General features: G+C 40.1%; 1 protein-coding gene and 1 non-coding gene across 2 annotated transcripts; both read left to right on the top strand.

Moving 5' to 3' along the window:
* The first annotated feature begins 10,000 nt into the window (after window positions 1-10,000).
* Window positions 10,001-10,107, top strand: LOC145953621 (small nucleolar RNA R71). Its single transcript, XR_014430904.1, has one exon. It is a non-coding gene; the product is annotated as a small nucleolar RNA R71 (small nucleolar RNA).
* Window positions 10,108-12,376: 2,269 nt separating this feature from the next.
* Window positions 12,377-13,276, top strand: LOC145953438 (uncharacterized). The gene is made up of 2 exons (XM_083067392.1): window positions 12,377-12,841; window positions 12,941-13,276. Exons 1-2 carry the CDS (start codon window positions 12,377-12,379, stop codon window positions 13,274-13,276), a joined length of 801 nt encoding a protein of 266 aa, XP_082923518.1.
* Window positions 13,277-16,899: the final 3,623 nt, after the last annotated feature.

The raw sequence follows: 16,899 nt of genomic DNA, 5'->3' as shown, positions 1-16,899 counted from the left end.
TACCCGATCGGCAACCAGGTACACATACACTCAAGGATTACCCTTAATCAGGAATTAAGGGTTAATCACACCAATAAGCCGATTAGAGACATATTACCTAATACGGTAATCTTGTTGCAGGGCCCATGGAGGTCAGGGCCCATAAATGTCAGTATAAATAGCTCATGTCACGAGGTAACGTCACTGTTCATTAATTACTATCGATATTTGTGTTTGTCCTGACTTGACCGTTGGAGTGCCTTTTGCAGGTACCATCCCTTTCACCAGAATATTCGATCGGAGATCTCATTCGGCCCTCAGAGTACGAGAAGATTACTATTGTGCCCTTCAGACAGGTACATTTTGGCGCCCACCATGGGCCGAATTGAGAGATTGAGAAAGTAAGTCGACAAGATCAAAGCAATGGCTAAGACGAGGAAAAACAACACAGAAGATCACCGATCTGAAGAAGAGGGACCCCGTCGAGGTTGTAGACGAAACAGATCTTTTCGAAACCGTTCGGTAGTTAAAGAAAGAAATGGCCGCCTTGAAACAACAAAGAGAAAAAGATGCGAGAGAGCTTTCGGCCTTAAAAGCAGAGAATGCTGAACTGAAGAATCAAGATCCGTCGTGGAAGCCTACTCAAGCAACCTAACAACAGCTTTGAAATCGGGACCTTTCGCTAATAGTATTTGCAAAAAAAACCCCAATGACATGGATGATCTACGTCGCCGTGCAGACAAGTACATGCAGATGAAAGAGCTAGCCGACTTCCGTAACCAAGTTCGAGCTGAAACCATGAGCAAGGTTGAAAAGACGACAAAGCAACCCTTTCAGACCCGAAAAAAAGAATTAACGCTTTGTGAACGGCCAGCCCGTTGTCCAAAATAGTCCTAGTACACACCTCTGAATGTAAGTCAGGCAACAGTACTTGAACAAGCCCTTGCGTCTGAGGTATTGGTCGTCCCAAAAAGAGCCTCAACACCCCCACGCGCCGACACAAGCAAGTCTTGTCGGTATCACCGCAATCGAGGCCATTCGACGGAGGAGTGTGCGGTACTAAAGGATAAGATTGAAAACTTAATAAAATAGGGGCAACTCCAGAGGTTCGTGGATAGACCCACCTCGTCCCGGGCAACTTATCAGTCTCGGCACCTGATGTAAGGAAAACCGCAAGTGTACGGTTGTCGTCAAGTAATAAATATCGAATCACAGGGACTACGTGTTTGACCTAGAATTACTAGTATTTTAATTTGAATTTTAAAACAGATGGAATTTTTGTTTTGAGATGATAAGATCAGATTCGATGGTAAAAGAGATAGTAATGCAATTAATGAATAAGATAAAACTTTAAGATAAGATAAGGAGATTTCCGGGAATCTAGGGTTCGCACAAAGAGTTCCAACATTATTGAATTATTATTTTCATTAATTAATTCTATTCCATCTTGAAGGTAGTCTTAACCTAATTTAATCCTTGCACCTTCTCAGGCTACGAGGACGTGTTTAATTAAAATTAATCTCTACTCTCGTGGTAATTACGTTCAATTAAACCCATTAAGATCTTTGTTAATCTATTGCTCCTCGAAAGCTTAAATCAACTCTCGTGATTTAACACTCAAGTCTGTTCCTTTAGGTTCCGATAATTAGGTTCTCCTCTCAGTTCATCCCTAATTATCTATGATTATGAAAATTAAGATTAATTGTTTATCATAATTATAATCAAGTTCTCCTCTCAGTTCATCCTTAATTAATGTTATTATGAAAACAATAATATTAAAGTTCATATATACAATATAAAAGAACAGATCAAGAATTGGAATAAAATTAAGAAACTGAATAATGCATTAATAAAGAGGTTCTCAGAGGCTAAGCCCTGATCCCAGAAAAAGGGAAACTACTCACAGGAGTTCATAGTAGTTCTCCAAGAAAAAAAAAGAATAAAAGAAAAGCAAACCTTAGAGTCGATGGCACAGGCACCCAACCTTCTCCAAGTGTCAAAAACTAAAAAACTGTCTCCGAAACAAAAATCCCCGTTCTAGGCTAACCTCATCTAATTTATAACCTAAAAGGGTAAAAAGGTAAAACTACCAAGATAAAAATTACAAAGATAAAATAAAAATAAAACATAAAACTTAAAAAGCTGGGACGCGAAGTGAATCACGGCCGTGACTGAGAATCACGACCGTGATCTTCTCTGGAGCACATCTATGAAGGGTCAGTGGCGTTCACGGGAGTGATTGGGAATCACGGCCGTGATTTTCTCTGGTGAATCACGGGCGTGATTTAGAATCACGGCCGTGATTTTCCCTGTAGCTCAGCATTTCTTCTTTAATTCTTAAATCTTGATCCTGCTCAGAGAAAACACAACACATACCAAGAAAAGCATAAAATAGGAAAATGATATAAAAATTTATTAAAAACATGAAAGATATGCATGATTATGCTATGAATTCTTGTGAATTAAAGTGCTAAAATACGAGTAAAATACACAACATCAAATAACCCCAAACTTGAACTTTTGTTTGTCCTCAAACAATAATTAGCACTTTGAAAAAAAGAAAAAAAAAATCATCAAGAATTAACTGAGCATTTAAAATCTTCACTCTTAGTCTCACAAGGTCCAATTAGAATCTTAATCTTTCATTACTAGCGCCAACTCTTAGTTTCTAAGAGTTTCATGATGTCAAATCTTGTAAAGCTCATTAGTCAAATGAAGATAATTTAACAGAAATAATTTTTCAATGCTTGTGACACAAATAGGGGTAATATTTTTATTTTTGTTTTTGTCTCACCTAAAACATTTCCCCAGCAGCCAATCAGTGTAGAGAGGATGATAATTTCAAGAACACGTAGCCTCAAAGGGGGGCTAGCTATTTTACTAAACAATTCCCCAGTAGCTAATTAGTTCCCTTAGTTTTCTAAGGTTAAGAATATTCTCCCTCTAACCTATGACCTCAAAGGGGTGCTAGGTGATTTTTTTATTTTATTTTATTTTATTTTATTTATTTATTTTTTTTTTTTACCCCCCAAAAGCTTTTAAGCACGAATTAAAAAGAATTTATCTTCAAGAGACTATTTTTATAATTCTCGATCATTTCAAGTCTCAATACTAAGAACCAAGTGCTAGCCACAAAACCAGCTAATTTTTCAACCTTTTGTTCTGAGACTTCAAGATTCAATTCATCACATTCAGTGTTTTCAAAGACGAACAATTTCATTAAAAATATTTACTTTTCAAACACAAATTCAAGCTGGGATTAACTGAATATGTATATATGCATGATTTTTTATTTTATTTTATTTTTATTTTATTTTATCTTTTTTTTTTTTTTTTTTTTTTTTTTTTGCATGAATGAATGAAATGCGTACATCCTCCTAACCCCAAACTTAAAGATTTGCTTGTCCCGAAGCAAAGAGCTAATGAATGCATGACAGATTATTTTGACAAAATTATAAAATGCATGAATATGCAACCAACCCACAACAGAAAGGAATGCTTGTCCCTAAGCATCAGAGTAAAATAAGGAATAAGAAAGATCTCACTGTGGTGGAAAATCATCTGGATACCGTTGAATGTGCCATTGATACATTTGATCAACCATGTAATTATAATGCTGCTGGCGTTCATCCATTTGTTTCAGCCGGTTATCCATTGATTGAATAGCTGCTAGGATAGCAGCATTGTCCACCTCAGGTCCAGGATGTAGAGGGGGTTGTTCAGGAGCTGCTTCCTCATCTGCAGGAGCCGCTTCCTCAGCTGCTGGAGGTAGGTCCTCTAATGGCTCCAGTGGAAACTGCCGTGTAGCCCGGTTCTTCACGGTGTATGTTGGATTTGGTAACTGGTAGTGCACTCCCGACTGGGTTACTACAAAGTAGTATTTATCATCTTCATCTTTCGCAATGCAGTTCATAGAAGAGCAGGTAGAAAAATTAATAGTACGGCTTCCAGGGAGTGGTTCTAACTGGTCCAGCCAAGCGTGATAGCCAAGGTGTTTGGCTATAGTGGTAATGAGGCCGCCATTCACAATCGCACCGTGGCTGGTATTGGAAATACTCTGGAACTGTCGTGCCAAATGACTGCCAGAATCAATAGGCTCCTCTCTGTTTTCCATCATAGCCCATAAAAGTAAAAGGTCGCTCAAACGAACCTTTCCTTCAGAATCACCTCGGGCCAAAACAGTAGAGGCAATAAAGCGGTGCATAATACGGATGGCGGGATGGCGGAAAGCAGAGGAATTACATTTTCCAGCGACCCAATTACTTGTACCTGTCAAACTATACCAAAAAGAACCAGGGTTGAAAGAACTTGGGGTTCTCGTGCTCCCTCCAGTGGGAAATCCAAAAATATTATTGAACTGAGCCAGGGTTAATTCGTGTTCTTGGTTAAACATACGGAAAGAAATCAAACCTTCAGAACAATTTGGCCCAGATAATATTTCCGTGTGGAGAGAGCTCAAGAACTCAAGAACTAGTCGAGGATAAACAACATCATTATGCATGGTAGCAAAGGTTGTCCACCCAATGTTAGTTAACATGAAATTGATATCAGCACGTAAACCCAACTTACGAATAAATGGGAAGTCGAGATACCTAGTAGGATGGATAGTGCGGAAGCGTAATACCTCGTTCCGCTCACGCTGTTCATCGTTCCGATAGAACCTCGGAGGAAGGTGCGGAATTTCACTTGCTTCTTCCTCGTAAGTGTGGGTATCGGAAGCGGTGGAGGACGAACCAACGGTACGGGTGCGCTTGGGAGCCATGGATGAACGGAAAGAGTGAATGTGGGAGGAAGAGGGAAGAAGAGGAAGAAGAAGTGAGAAGCTAGGGTTTGGGAGAGAAGAAAAGAGAGAATGGGCAGAGTTCGTAAGTTTGAGAGAAGTGAGAATGTAAAAGGAGGGGGAAAAATATATAAGGGAAAGGGGAATTTCAAAAATCACGGGTTGTATCTGTTGAGCGTCAGCAGGGAATCACGGGCGTGATTGGAAATCACGGCCGTGATTCTCTTTGTGAGTTTTCAAAAATTCAAACAGAGGAGATCACGCCCGTGATTTATAATCACGGTCGTGATTCTCTCTGGGGTTTTCCAAAAATTTTCCAGAGAAGATCACGCCCGTGATTTAGAATCACGGTCGTGATTCTCTCTGGAACTCTGAAATTTTATTTTATTATTTTATTATTATTATTATTATTATTTATTATTATTATTATTATTATTTTTTATTTTTTATTTTATTTTTTTTTTTTTTCATGATGCTTGAGTAGGTTCCTGAAGAACCATAGAGTATAATTTTTCTAAGTGTTCCCCATGGAAATATAACTTCAATCTCTGTGCATTGACCTTGAATATGTCGCCTTTATCGTTTCTGATTTCTACAGCTCCATAGGGATATACTTTTTGAACTGTAAAAGGCCCTGACCATCTTGACTTCAATTTTCCAGGAAACAATCTGAGTCTGGAATTAAATAATAGCACCGAGTCCCCTTGCTTGAATTCTCTTCTATGTATATGCTTGTCATGCCACCTCTTTGTTCTTTCTTTGTAAATCTTAGCATTTTCATATGAGTCTAATCTGATTTCATCAAGCTCATTGAGTTCCAATTTCCTTTTTTCTCCAGCATCCTTTAGGTCATAGTTGAAGTATTTTATTGCCCACAAAGCCTTGTGTTCTAGCTCTACAGGAAGATGGCAAGATTTGCCATAAATCAGCCTAAATGGAGACATGCCAATAGGTGTTTTGTAAGCAGTCCTGTAGGCCCAAAGAGCTTCATCTAATCTTAAAGACCAGTCCTTTCTTGTTGTAGATACAGTCTTCTCAAGAATCTTTTTGATTTCTCTGTTGGATATTTCTACCTGTCCACTTGTTTGAGGGTGATAAGGTGTACCAACCTTGTGAGTGACTCCATACTTTTTTAAGAGAGATTCAAACTTTCTTTCAATAAAATGTGAGCCTCCATCACTGATCACAGCTCTTGGGACCCCAAATCTTGGAAATATAATTCTTTTGAAGAGTTTAATGACAGTATTTGAATCACTCGTTTGAGCGGGAATCGCTTCTACCCACTTGGACACATAATCAACTGCAACTAATATGAACTTGTAACCTTTAGAACTTGGGAATGGTCCCATGTAATCTATTCCCCATACATAAAAAATTTCTACTTCTAAAATCCCATTTAATGGCATTTCATGTTTCCTGGATATATTCCCTGATCTTTGGCATTGGTCACAAGAATTTACCATCTTCCAAGTATCCTTAAATAAGTTTGGCCAGTAAAAACCAGATTGTAGAATTTTAGCTGCAGTTTTTGACGTACTAGCATGCCCTCCATATGCGGAAGAATGACATGAGTGAATGATGTGAGGAGCTGCTTCTTCTGAGATACACCTTCTGTAGATACCATCTCTACACCTCTTATATAGGTAAGGTTCATCCCAAATAAAGCTGTTAAGGTCACTAAAGAATTTCTTCTTTTGTTGATAATTAAAGTCGTCAGGAAGGACTCCACATGCTAAGTAATTCACATAATCTGCATACCAGGGACTGTTTTTCACAACAACTGCTAAAAGCTTTTCGTCTGGGAAGCTGTCATTAATAGGGAGTTCCTCCTTTGTTGCTTGGTCTTGTGGAAGTCGAGAGAGATGATCAACTACTACATTTTCTACTCACTTTCTGTCCACAATCTCTAAATCAAATTCTTGTAAAAGGAGAATCCATCTGAGGAGCCTAGGTTTAGCATCCTTTTTATTAAAAAGATACTTTAGGGCAGAGTGATCTGTGTAAATAATAACCTTAGACCCCACAAGATAAGATCTGAACTTTTCAAAAGCATAGACGACTGCTAACAATTCTTTTTCTGTTGTTGCATAATTGGCTTGGGCTTCATCAAGAGTCTTGCTGGCATAGTATATAGCATGAACCTTCTTGTCCTTTCTTTGTCCCAATACAGCTCCTATAGCATAGTCACTTGCATCACACATGATTTCAAAAGGAAGGCTCCAGTCAGGAGTTTACAGAATAGGAGCTGTAGTGAGAGCTTCTTTCAACCTGTAGAATGCATTCTTACAAAAAACATCAAAGTTAAAAGGTACCTCTTTCACAAGTAGATTAGATAATGGTTTAGAGATTTTTGAAAAATCTTTAATAAACCTTCGGTAGAAACCGGCATGCCCTAAGAAACTTCTAACACCTTTAACATCAATTGGAAGAGGCAATTTATCAATTACTTCTATTTTTGCTCTATCTACCTCAATTCCTCTCCCAGATATTAGGTGTCCTAAGACAATTCCTTCTTGTACCATAAAATGACATTTTTCCCAATTTAAGACTAAATTCACTTCAGAGCAACGCTGCAATACTTTAGTTAGATTTAATAGACAGTCATCAAAGGAAATACCATAAACTGAAAAGTCATCCATGAAAACTTCCATCTCTTTTTCTAATAAATCACTAAAGATTGCAGTCATACATCTTTGAAAGGTAGCAGGTGCATTACATAGGCCAAAAGGCATTCTCCTATAAGCAAAAGTACCATAGGGACATGTAAAAGTAGTTTTCTCTTGGTCTAATGGATGAATAGGGATTTGATGAAAACCGGAGTATCCGTCCAAATAACAAAAGTATGAATGCATTGCTAACCTTTCAAGCATTTGATCAATAAAAGGTAAGGGAAAGTGATCCTTTCTAGTGGCATTATTTAATTTTCTATAATCAACACACATACGCCACCCAGTCACAGTTCTTGTGGGAATTAATTCATTATTATCATTTTTAACTACTGTCATCCCACCTTTCTTAGGAACCACATGAACTGGACTTACCCAAGGACTATCAGATATAGCATAAATTACCTTAGCATCCAATAATTTCAAAATTTCTTTCTTTACCTCTTCTTTCATCTTGGGATTTAGTCTTCTTTGAGCTTCAACAGAAGGTTTGGATCCTTCCTCCAAGAAGATGCGATGCATACAAAATGAAGAACTAATTCCCTTTATATCAGCCATAGTATATCCAATAACTTTTCTAAATTTTCTCAACTCATTGAGAAGTTTTTCAGTTTCTTTTTCATTTAAAGCTGAATTTACTATGACTGGATAAGTGGAATTAGCCCCCAAAAACTCATACCTTAAAGATGAAGGAAGTGGTTTAAGTTCTAACTTTGGAGAGTTTTCTTCTTGCCAATCTGTTGAAGACTCAAGAAGACTTTCTACTAGAGGATCTTTTTCTTTACACGGGGGACTTGAATCGATCAAGCAAGCATAATTAGGTTGAATCCCCTCAAGATCTATGTGCTTTCCTCCAACTAGAAAATTCTCCAAGGGATCCCTCAAAATAGATCTCATGACTTCTTCCTCCATGTCTTTAGGCAATATATCAACCCTGCAGCAAATATTTTCAAGAGAAGGTTGTCTAACAGATTTAGCAATATTAAATTCCATTGTTTCATCATTAATGGATAAGGACAATTTTCCATGTTTGACGTCTACTATCACGCCTGCTGTAGCCAAAAATGGTCTACCTAGTATGATTGGTATTTGTTTGTCCTCTTCCATTTCTAAAACAACAAAATCTCCCGGAATTAAAAATTTACCTATCTTAACTGGAACATCTTCTAAAATTCCTATGGGATATTTTATAGATCTATCTGCTAACTGGATTGACATTGCTGTAGGCTTTAATTCTCCCATATCTAATTTCTTGCAAATTGATAAAGGCATTAAACTGATACTTGCCCCAAGGTCACATAAGGCTTTTTCAAACCTTAGATTTCCAATGAGACAAGGTATAGAGAAACTACCAGGATCCTTAAGTTTTTTGGGCAAATTATGATGGATCAATGTAACAGTCTCTCTATCATCCAATTTCCTTCGGTTAGCTAAAAGATCCTTAAGAAATTTAGCATATGTAGGCATCTGTTGTAGAGCTTCTACAAATGGAATGTTTACATACACTTGTTTGATCATATTTAAAAATTTTTCAAATTGTCTATCAAGTTTAGTCCTTGCTAACCTTTGAGGAAAAGGAATTGGAGGGTGATAAACAGTTTGAGGCTTTGATGAAGATACTTTTTCTTTTTCTAATCTCTCTTTTTCAGGTTTTTCAACCATAGGAGAAGCGTCTTCATCAATCTCAATATTATCATTTTGATTAGACACAGGTCTGTCTAATTTCTTCCCACTCCTTAAAGTAACAGCATTAACATTTTCAGCTGGGTTTGCAACTGTTTTACCTGGGAACTTACCTGGAGAATTGTTTGAACTAGGCATCAACTGTGCAATTTGATTTTCCAGCATCTTGTTGTGGAGAGTAATATTCTCAACCTTGACAGCAAGGTTTTGAATAGAATTTGCCATTGAATCATTGGTCTGTTTTTGATTAGTGACAAAATTCTCCATAAGGTTTTCTAATCTTGAAACACTTTGTTGAATTGAGGGTGTCTGTACTGGATTTGCTTGCCCATTAATGAAGTGATTGGACGAACGGAAATTAGGTTGCTGATTGCTACTTCCTTGAACTGGGTCATTCTTCCAAGAAAAGTTAGGATGATTCTTCCAACCAGGGTTGTATGTGTTGGAATATGGATTACTCTTCTCTCTTCGAGGAGTGTCATAGAAATTATGAGAAGCTGCCACTTGTTCAGTAGTATCTTCTTTTTCTCCAGTAAAAATTGAGGTACAATCTACTGCAGTGTGCCCTTGTTCCCTACAAAGGTCACATACTTGATTTGTAGCCACTGAATTAACCTTAGCTTTTTCCATCTTGTCTAATCTTTGATTAAGAGTATCAAATTTTGCTAAGAGTAACTCAATATTGTTCACTTCACATCGCCCCGGAGTTCCTTTCCTTGCTGTGACTTCTCTTTCACTGTATTGGCTGTGATTTGAGGCTACATTTTCCAAAATAATCATGCAGTCATTAATAGGTTTCCCCATGAAAGATCCTCCAGCTGCTGAGTCTAATATCATGGTGCTTTGTTGGTCCAATCCTTCAAAGAAAAATTGGATGGTAAGCCAACGGTTGAAGCCATGTTGTGGGCATGCTTGAAGATATCCTTTGAACCGCTCCCATGCTTCATAAATAGTCTCTCCAGTGCCTTGTTGGAAATTAGTGATTTTCTTCCTCAATTCTTTAGTTTTAGAAGGAGGAAAGAATTTCTCTAGAAAAGCTCTTTCACATAATTCCCAAGTTGCTATCTTTTCTCTAGGCACTGTTCTTAGCCACACCTTTGCCTTATCTCTCAAGGTGAGTGAGAATAAGCGGAGTCGCATTCCATCAGAAACTTCATCATCAAATTGCTGGGTCTCACAGATTTCCAAGAACCCCTCTAAGTGGTCATTAGGATCTTCTGATGGTAGTCCTCCAAAGGTGTTCTGTTTGAGCATATTCACCAGAGAAGCTGGTACAGTAGCTCCAGTTTGCATCTCCCCTCCAGGTATCCCACGAGCTACGGGTGCAGAGTAATCCCGAAGCGGTAAATTATCTCGTTGTGCAGCCATGTCAAATTCTCTAGAAAGGTTTCTTTTCCTTCTCAGGAGAGTTCTTTCAATCTCAGGATCAAGTGGTGTTGGTTTCCCAAGACGTAGAGATCTCTTTTGCATTAACCCTAAGGCACTGCAAAAAAAAAAAAAAAGAAAGTGACCCGTGAAATCTGAATTGGAGAAGTAAACACTAAAAAAATAAATTATTTATTTATTTAATTTTTTTTTTTTAAATTCGAATTAAAATAATTGTAATTTAAATCAAGAGACGTAGTCCCCGGCAACGGCGCCAAAAACTTGATGTAAGGAAAACCGCAAGTGTACGGTTGTCGTCAAGTAATAAATATCGAATCACAGGGACTACGTGTTTGACCTAGAATTACTAGTATTTTAATTTGAATTTTAAAACAGATGGAATTTTTGTTTTGAGATGATAAGATCAGATTCGATGGTAAAAGAGATAGTAATGCAATTAATGAATAAGATAAAACTTTAAGATAAGATAAGGAGATTTCCGGGAATCTAGGGTTCGCACAAAGAGTTCCAACATTATTGAATTATTATTTTCATTAATTAATTCTATTCCATCTTGAAGGTAGTCTTAACCTAATTTAATCCTTGCACCTTCTCAGGCTACGAGGACGTGTTTAATTAAAATTAATCTCTACTCTCGTGGTAATTACGTTCAATTAAACCCATTAAGATCTTTGTTAATCTATTGCTCCTCGAAAGCTTAAATCAACTCTCGTGATTTAACACTCAAGTCTGTTCCTTTAGGTTCCGATAATTAGGTTCTCCTCTCAGTTCATCCCTAATTATCTATGATTATGAAAATTAAGATTAATTGTTTATCATAATTATAATCAAGTTCTCCTCTCAGTTCATCCTTAATTAATGTTATTATGAAAACAATAATATTAAAGTTCATATATACAATATAAAAGAACAGATCAAGAATTGGAATAAAATTAAGAAACTGAATAATGCATTAATAAAGAGGTTCTCAGAGGCTAAGCCCTGATCCCAGAAAAAGGGAAACTACTCACAGGAGTTCATAGTAGTTCTCCAAGAAAAAAAAAGAATAAAAGAAAAGCAAACCTTAGAGTCGATGGCACAGGCACCCAACCTTCTCCAAGTGTCAAAAACTAAAAAACTGTCTCCGAAACAAAAATCCCCGTTCTAGGCTAACCTCATCTAATTTATAACCTAAAAGGGTAAAAAGGTAAAACTACCAAGATAAAAATTACAAAGATAAAATAAAAATAAAACATAAAACTTAAAAAGCTGGGACGCGAAGTGAATCACGGCCGTGACTGAGAATCACGACCGTGATCTTCTCTGGAGCACATCTATGAAGGGTCAGTGGCGTTCACGGGAGTGATTGGGAATCACGGCCGTGATTTTCTCTGGTGAATCACGGGCGTGATTTAGAATCACGGCCGTGATTTTCCCTGTAGCTCAGCATTTCCTCTTTAATTCTTAAATCTTGATCCTGCTCAGAGAAAACACAACACATACCAAGAAAAGCATAAAATAGGAAAATGATATAAAAATTTATTAAAAACATGAAAGATATGCATGATTATGCTATGAATTCTTGTGAATTAAAGTGCTAAAATACGAGTAAAATACACAACATCAGCACCACGATCAACATAGGCGTGAGTGTCCTCGTGACTGTCGTGAACGCAGTCGGTCTAGGGAACGAAAAGAAAAGCCACAAGCACCCCCTAGGCGATTAATCAACACAATAGCAGGAGGCTTCGCCGGCGGAGGTGCAACCTCCTCAGCATGAAAAAGGTATTTGAGGGTGATCTGGTCAGTTAACATTGTCGAAAAACAATCAGCTCGAAAGCTCCTAACAATAACGTTCACGGCTAAAGATTTCCAAGGCATCGACCTGGTGCAGGATGACCCTATGGTAATTAGTGTTGAGATACACAATTGCATAGTTAGAGAGAGTTTGGTTGATCAAGGAAATTCGACCGACATTTTGTATTGGAACACATTCAAAAAGTTGGGCATACCCGAAAGCGAACTAATCCCATATGACGACCCGTTGGTCGGTTTTTCAGGCGAAAGGGTCAATACTCGGGGCTACATCAAGTTACTCACTCGGTTTTGTTTTGATGAAAAAGAGTATCGGGACATCCAAGTTAAATACATTGTGGTGAATGCCAACACTTCATACAACATCCTCCTGGGTCGTCCATCATTGAACAGGTTAGGAGCCATTGTGTCTACTCCTCACCTGGCTGTGAAGTTTCCTTCGAATACCGGAAAAATACTTACGGTCCACGCTGATCAAAAGGCAGCTAGAGAGTGTTACTTTTCGAGCTTAAGGATACTACCTCTCGAAGAACCCCGTTCAGGTGTCCATGCGGTCACTCCCTCCTCAGCTGAACATTCAACTTAGGACCTTGATCCTAGGTTGAACCAAGACGAATGAGTAGAACCAACAGAAGAAAAAGTCCTGTTACAGCTGGGCGCACAACCGTCCCAAGTCACATACATTGGAATCGGCCTTCCAGAAGTTGATCGGCTAGCTTTAAGTAAGGTGATCATCGAGAACAGGGATCTCTTTGCATGGGCACCGTCAGACATGCCATGTATAAATCCTAGCTTTATGTGTCATAAACTGTCAGTTTGCCCAGAGGCACGACCAATAGCCCAACGAAAGAGAAAAATGGGGGTTGAAAGAGGTGCTGCCGTTGAAGCGGAAGTTGCTAAATTAATCGAAGCAAAATTCATTCGGGAGGTGCAGTACACAACGTGGTTGGCCAATGTTGTCATGGTCAAAAAACCAAATGGGAAATGAAGAATGTGCACAGACTACACTAACCTCAACAAGGCTTGTCCTAAAGATGCCTATCCACTCCCAAACATTGATCGACTTGTTGATGGTGCAGCCGGTCACAAAATCTTTACCTTTCTCGACGCATATTCTGGCTATAATCAGATCTGAATGCACCCGCAGGACGAAGAAAAAATGGCCTTCATCATCGACTCGACCAACTTCTGTTATCAGGTGATGCCCTTCAATTTGAAGAATGCTGGGGCAACCTATCAGAGGTTGATGGATAATATTTTTAAGCAACAGATCGGCAAAAACATGGAGGTTTACGTTGATGATATGGTAGTCATGTTCGGCAACTTGGCCGAACATACGTCTGACCTCACAGAGGTATTTCACCAACTTCACAAGCACGACATGAGACTCCATCCGGAAAAGTTTATCTTCGGGATTGCAGGAGGAAAATTCCTCGGCTTTATGCTCTCGGCAAGAGGCATAGAAGCCAATCCAGACAAATGTCAGGCGGTAATTGGTATGCGAAGCCCAAACAACATCAAAGAAGTACAACGGTTGGCCGGAAGACTCACCTCGTTGTCACGATTCTTGCCATGCTTGGCTGAGATAGCTAAACCTATCATCAACCTACTAAAAAAAGCATCCAAGTTTAGCTGGTCAGAGCAGTGTGAAGAGGCCTTTCGAATACTTAAACAGTAGCTCGGCTCGCCACCAATTCTAGCCAAACCAGATCGTCATTCAGATATGATTGTGTATTTGTGTGTTTCACATGAAGCCATTAGTGCTGTGCTGGTACAAGACCAAAATGGGCAGAAGCTGATATATTTTATCAGCCGTTTACTTCAAGAGTCAGAGGCGAGGTATCAGATGCTTGAAAAAGTAGCGCTCAGACTCATCCACACCGCTCGGCGTTTGCGCCAACACTTTCAGAGTCATCGAGTTATTGTTCGAACGGATTGCCCAATCGCCAAAGTCTTGCGAAAACCTGAACTGGTTGGACGCATGATGGCTTGGTCAGTTGAATTGTCCGAATTCGACATCATCTTTCAACCTAGAGGCCCGATCCAATCACAATGTTTGGCCGATTTTGTCAATGAGTTGCAACCAAAAGGGGACTTCGAGTGTGATCCATGGGTACTCCGTGTTGACGATTCGTCCAACAGCCAGGGTAGCAGAGCTGGTGTAATTCTTGAAGGGCCTTCAGGTTTAGCTCTAGAGTAATCTCTGCATTTTGCATTCAAAGCCTCAAACAACCAGGCTGAATATGAAGCCCTATTAGCAGGGCTAAGGCTAGCACACGAAGTGGGGGTGAAAAAGCTAATCTGTTGGACCGACTCGAAGGTGGTATCAGAACAAGTAAATGAGACGTTCTAGGTCAAGGATGCCAATTTGTTGAAGTATTACCACACATTCCAAAAAATGCGCGACAATTTTGACGAAATTCAAGTGAAACACATGCCAAGAGAAAATAATGAAAGGGCCGATCAATTGGCTCGACTGGCCAGCAGCAACTGAAAACCAGGGCAACTCAGGACCACCCTTCACTTAGAGCTTCCAACTCCGAGTGTTAGCCCAACCTAATGCCTCGAGGTATCCGAAGCACGAGCAACATGGAATGATGAAATTATGAGCTTCATCACGACAAGCAAAGAACCCGCAGAACTCTTAGCTGCAAAGAAAATTCGAAGCCAAGCTGCTAGATACTCAGTTATTGGCAACACGTTGTATAGAGGGGGGTTTTCCATTCCATTACTTAAGTGCGTCGACTCGGAGCAAGCCGAGTACGTCCTGCGAGAAATTCATGAAGGGATTTGTGGCGCTCACTCGGGGGGAAGGACTTTAGCAGCCATGGTTTTGAGAGCTGGTTATTACTGGCCGACTTTAAAGGCAGATTGCGCAAGCTTCGTTAAACGTTGCATCCAATGTCAGAAACACGATAATATCATCCATGCTTCGGCCGAGGAATTGCATAGCATCAGCACCCCTTGGCCTTTTGCCTTATGGGGAATGGATATCCTCGGACCTTTCCCCCTCGCAAAAGGGAAACATCACCGCTAGCTACGATCACCGCTAACATGGTTCAGAAGTTCATATGGAGAAACATCATCACACGATTCGGCATCCCTCACGCCATCATAACTGATAATGGCCTTCAATTTACAGACCAAAAATTGAACAAGTTCATGCAGGATTTAGGCATTCGACACCGGTGCACTTCAGTAGAACATCCCCAAGCAAATGGAAAGGCCGAAGCTGCCAACAAGGTGATCCTCACCGAGCTTAAGAAGCGCTTGGGCGATGCCAAGGGAGCTTGGGCCGAAGAGCTGCTCGAAGTTTTGTGGGCTTATCGGTGTACACCTCAGTCCACAACAAGAGAAACTTCGTTTCGACTGACATATGGCGCTGATGCAATGGTACTAATCAAAGTCGGAGAACCTTCCTTTCGGAGGATAAACTTCAACGAGACCTGTAATGACGAGTCCCTACGAGAAGAGATGGACATGGTTGACGAAGTACGCAACAAGGCGTGCATCGTTGCCGAAGCTTGCAAACAAAGAATGACTCGACGTTTAAACTCCAATCTCAACAAAATGAGCTTCAAAGAATGAGACTTAGTCTGGCGTGTACAGGGATCGGCCAGGCGGAACCCGCGTGAAGGCAAGTTGGCAGCAAATTGGGATGGCCCTTTCAGAGTCCGACACAACCTTAATAATGGAGCATACAAGTTGGAAGAGCTCTCTGGCAAAGTCATCCCGCGAACATGGAATTCAACACATCTAAAGACATATTACAGTTAAGATTTTGTATGTAAGGCAAATATTGTATACACACCAAGGTGCACTCTTTTCCTTGATCGGTCTTTTCTCCCCTTATAAAAAAGTGAAAAGGGGTTTTGGTTGACAAGGTTTTTAGCGAGGCACCAGTCAATGAAATATCAATCAATATTTCCCCACTATTTTGCTCTTCATCATTTACCATTCGCATTAGGCTAAGCAGTACAAAAAGGCTTCCCTCCCGAGTTGACCAATTCGGCTAAGGATGTACCTTCAGAAATTGTACAAAAAGGTTTCCCTCCCGAGTTGATCAACTCGGCCAAGGATGTGCCTTCAGAAATCATACAAGGCTTCCCTCCCGAGTGATTCCACTCGGCCAAGGATGTGCCTTTGGAAATTGTACAACAAGGCTTCCCTCCCGAGTTGATCAACTCGGCCAAGGATGTGCCTTCGAAAATTGTACAACAAGGCTTCCCTCCCGAGTTGATCAACTCGGCCAAGGACGTGCCTTCAGAAATCGTACAACAAGGCTTCCCTCCTGAGTGACCCCACTCGGCCAAGGGCGTGCCTTCGAAAATCGTACAAGGCTTCCCTCCCGAGTGACCCCACTCGGCCAAGGACGTGCCTTAGGAAATCGTACAACAAGGCTTCACTCCCGAGTGGTCCCACTCGGCCAAGGACATGCCCTCGAAAATCGTACAACAAGGCTTCCCTCCCGAGTGACCCCACTCGGCCAAGGACGTGCCTTCGGAAATTGTACAACAAGGCTTCCCTCCCGAGTGACCCCACGCGGCCAAGGACGTGCCTTCAGAAATCGTACAACAAGACTTCCCTCCCGAGTGACCCCACTCGGCCAAG

The sequence above is a fragment of the Cajanus cajan genome, chromosome 11 (genome assembly GCF_000230855.2).
Source record: "Cajanus cajan strain Asha chromosome 11, NIPB_CcT2T_4, whole genome shotgun sequence".
Lineage (NCBI taxonomy): Eukaryota > Viridiplantae > Streptophyta > Magnoliopsida > Fabales > Fabaceae > Cajanus > Cajanus cajan.
The sequence above is the reverse complement of the archived record's forward strand: the minus strand, read 5'-3'. Positions and strand labels throughout refer to the sequence as shown.

Bases quoted from the DNA above. Each gene is read 5' to 3' on its own strand.
- LOC145953438 (XM_083067392.1), top strand. From the start codon at position 12,377: ATGGTAATTAGTGTTGAGATACACAATTGCATAGTTAGAGAGAGTTTG. The intron at 12,842-12,940 runs GTCACTCCCTCC...GTCCTGTTACAG, and splicing joins CCCGTTCAGGTGTCCATGCG to CTGGGCGCACAACCGTCCCA.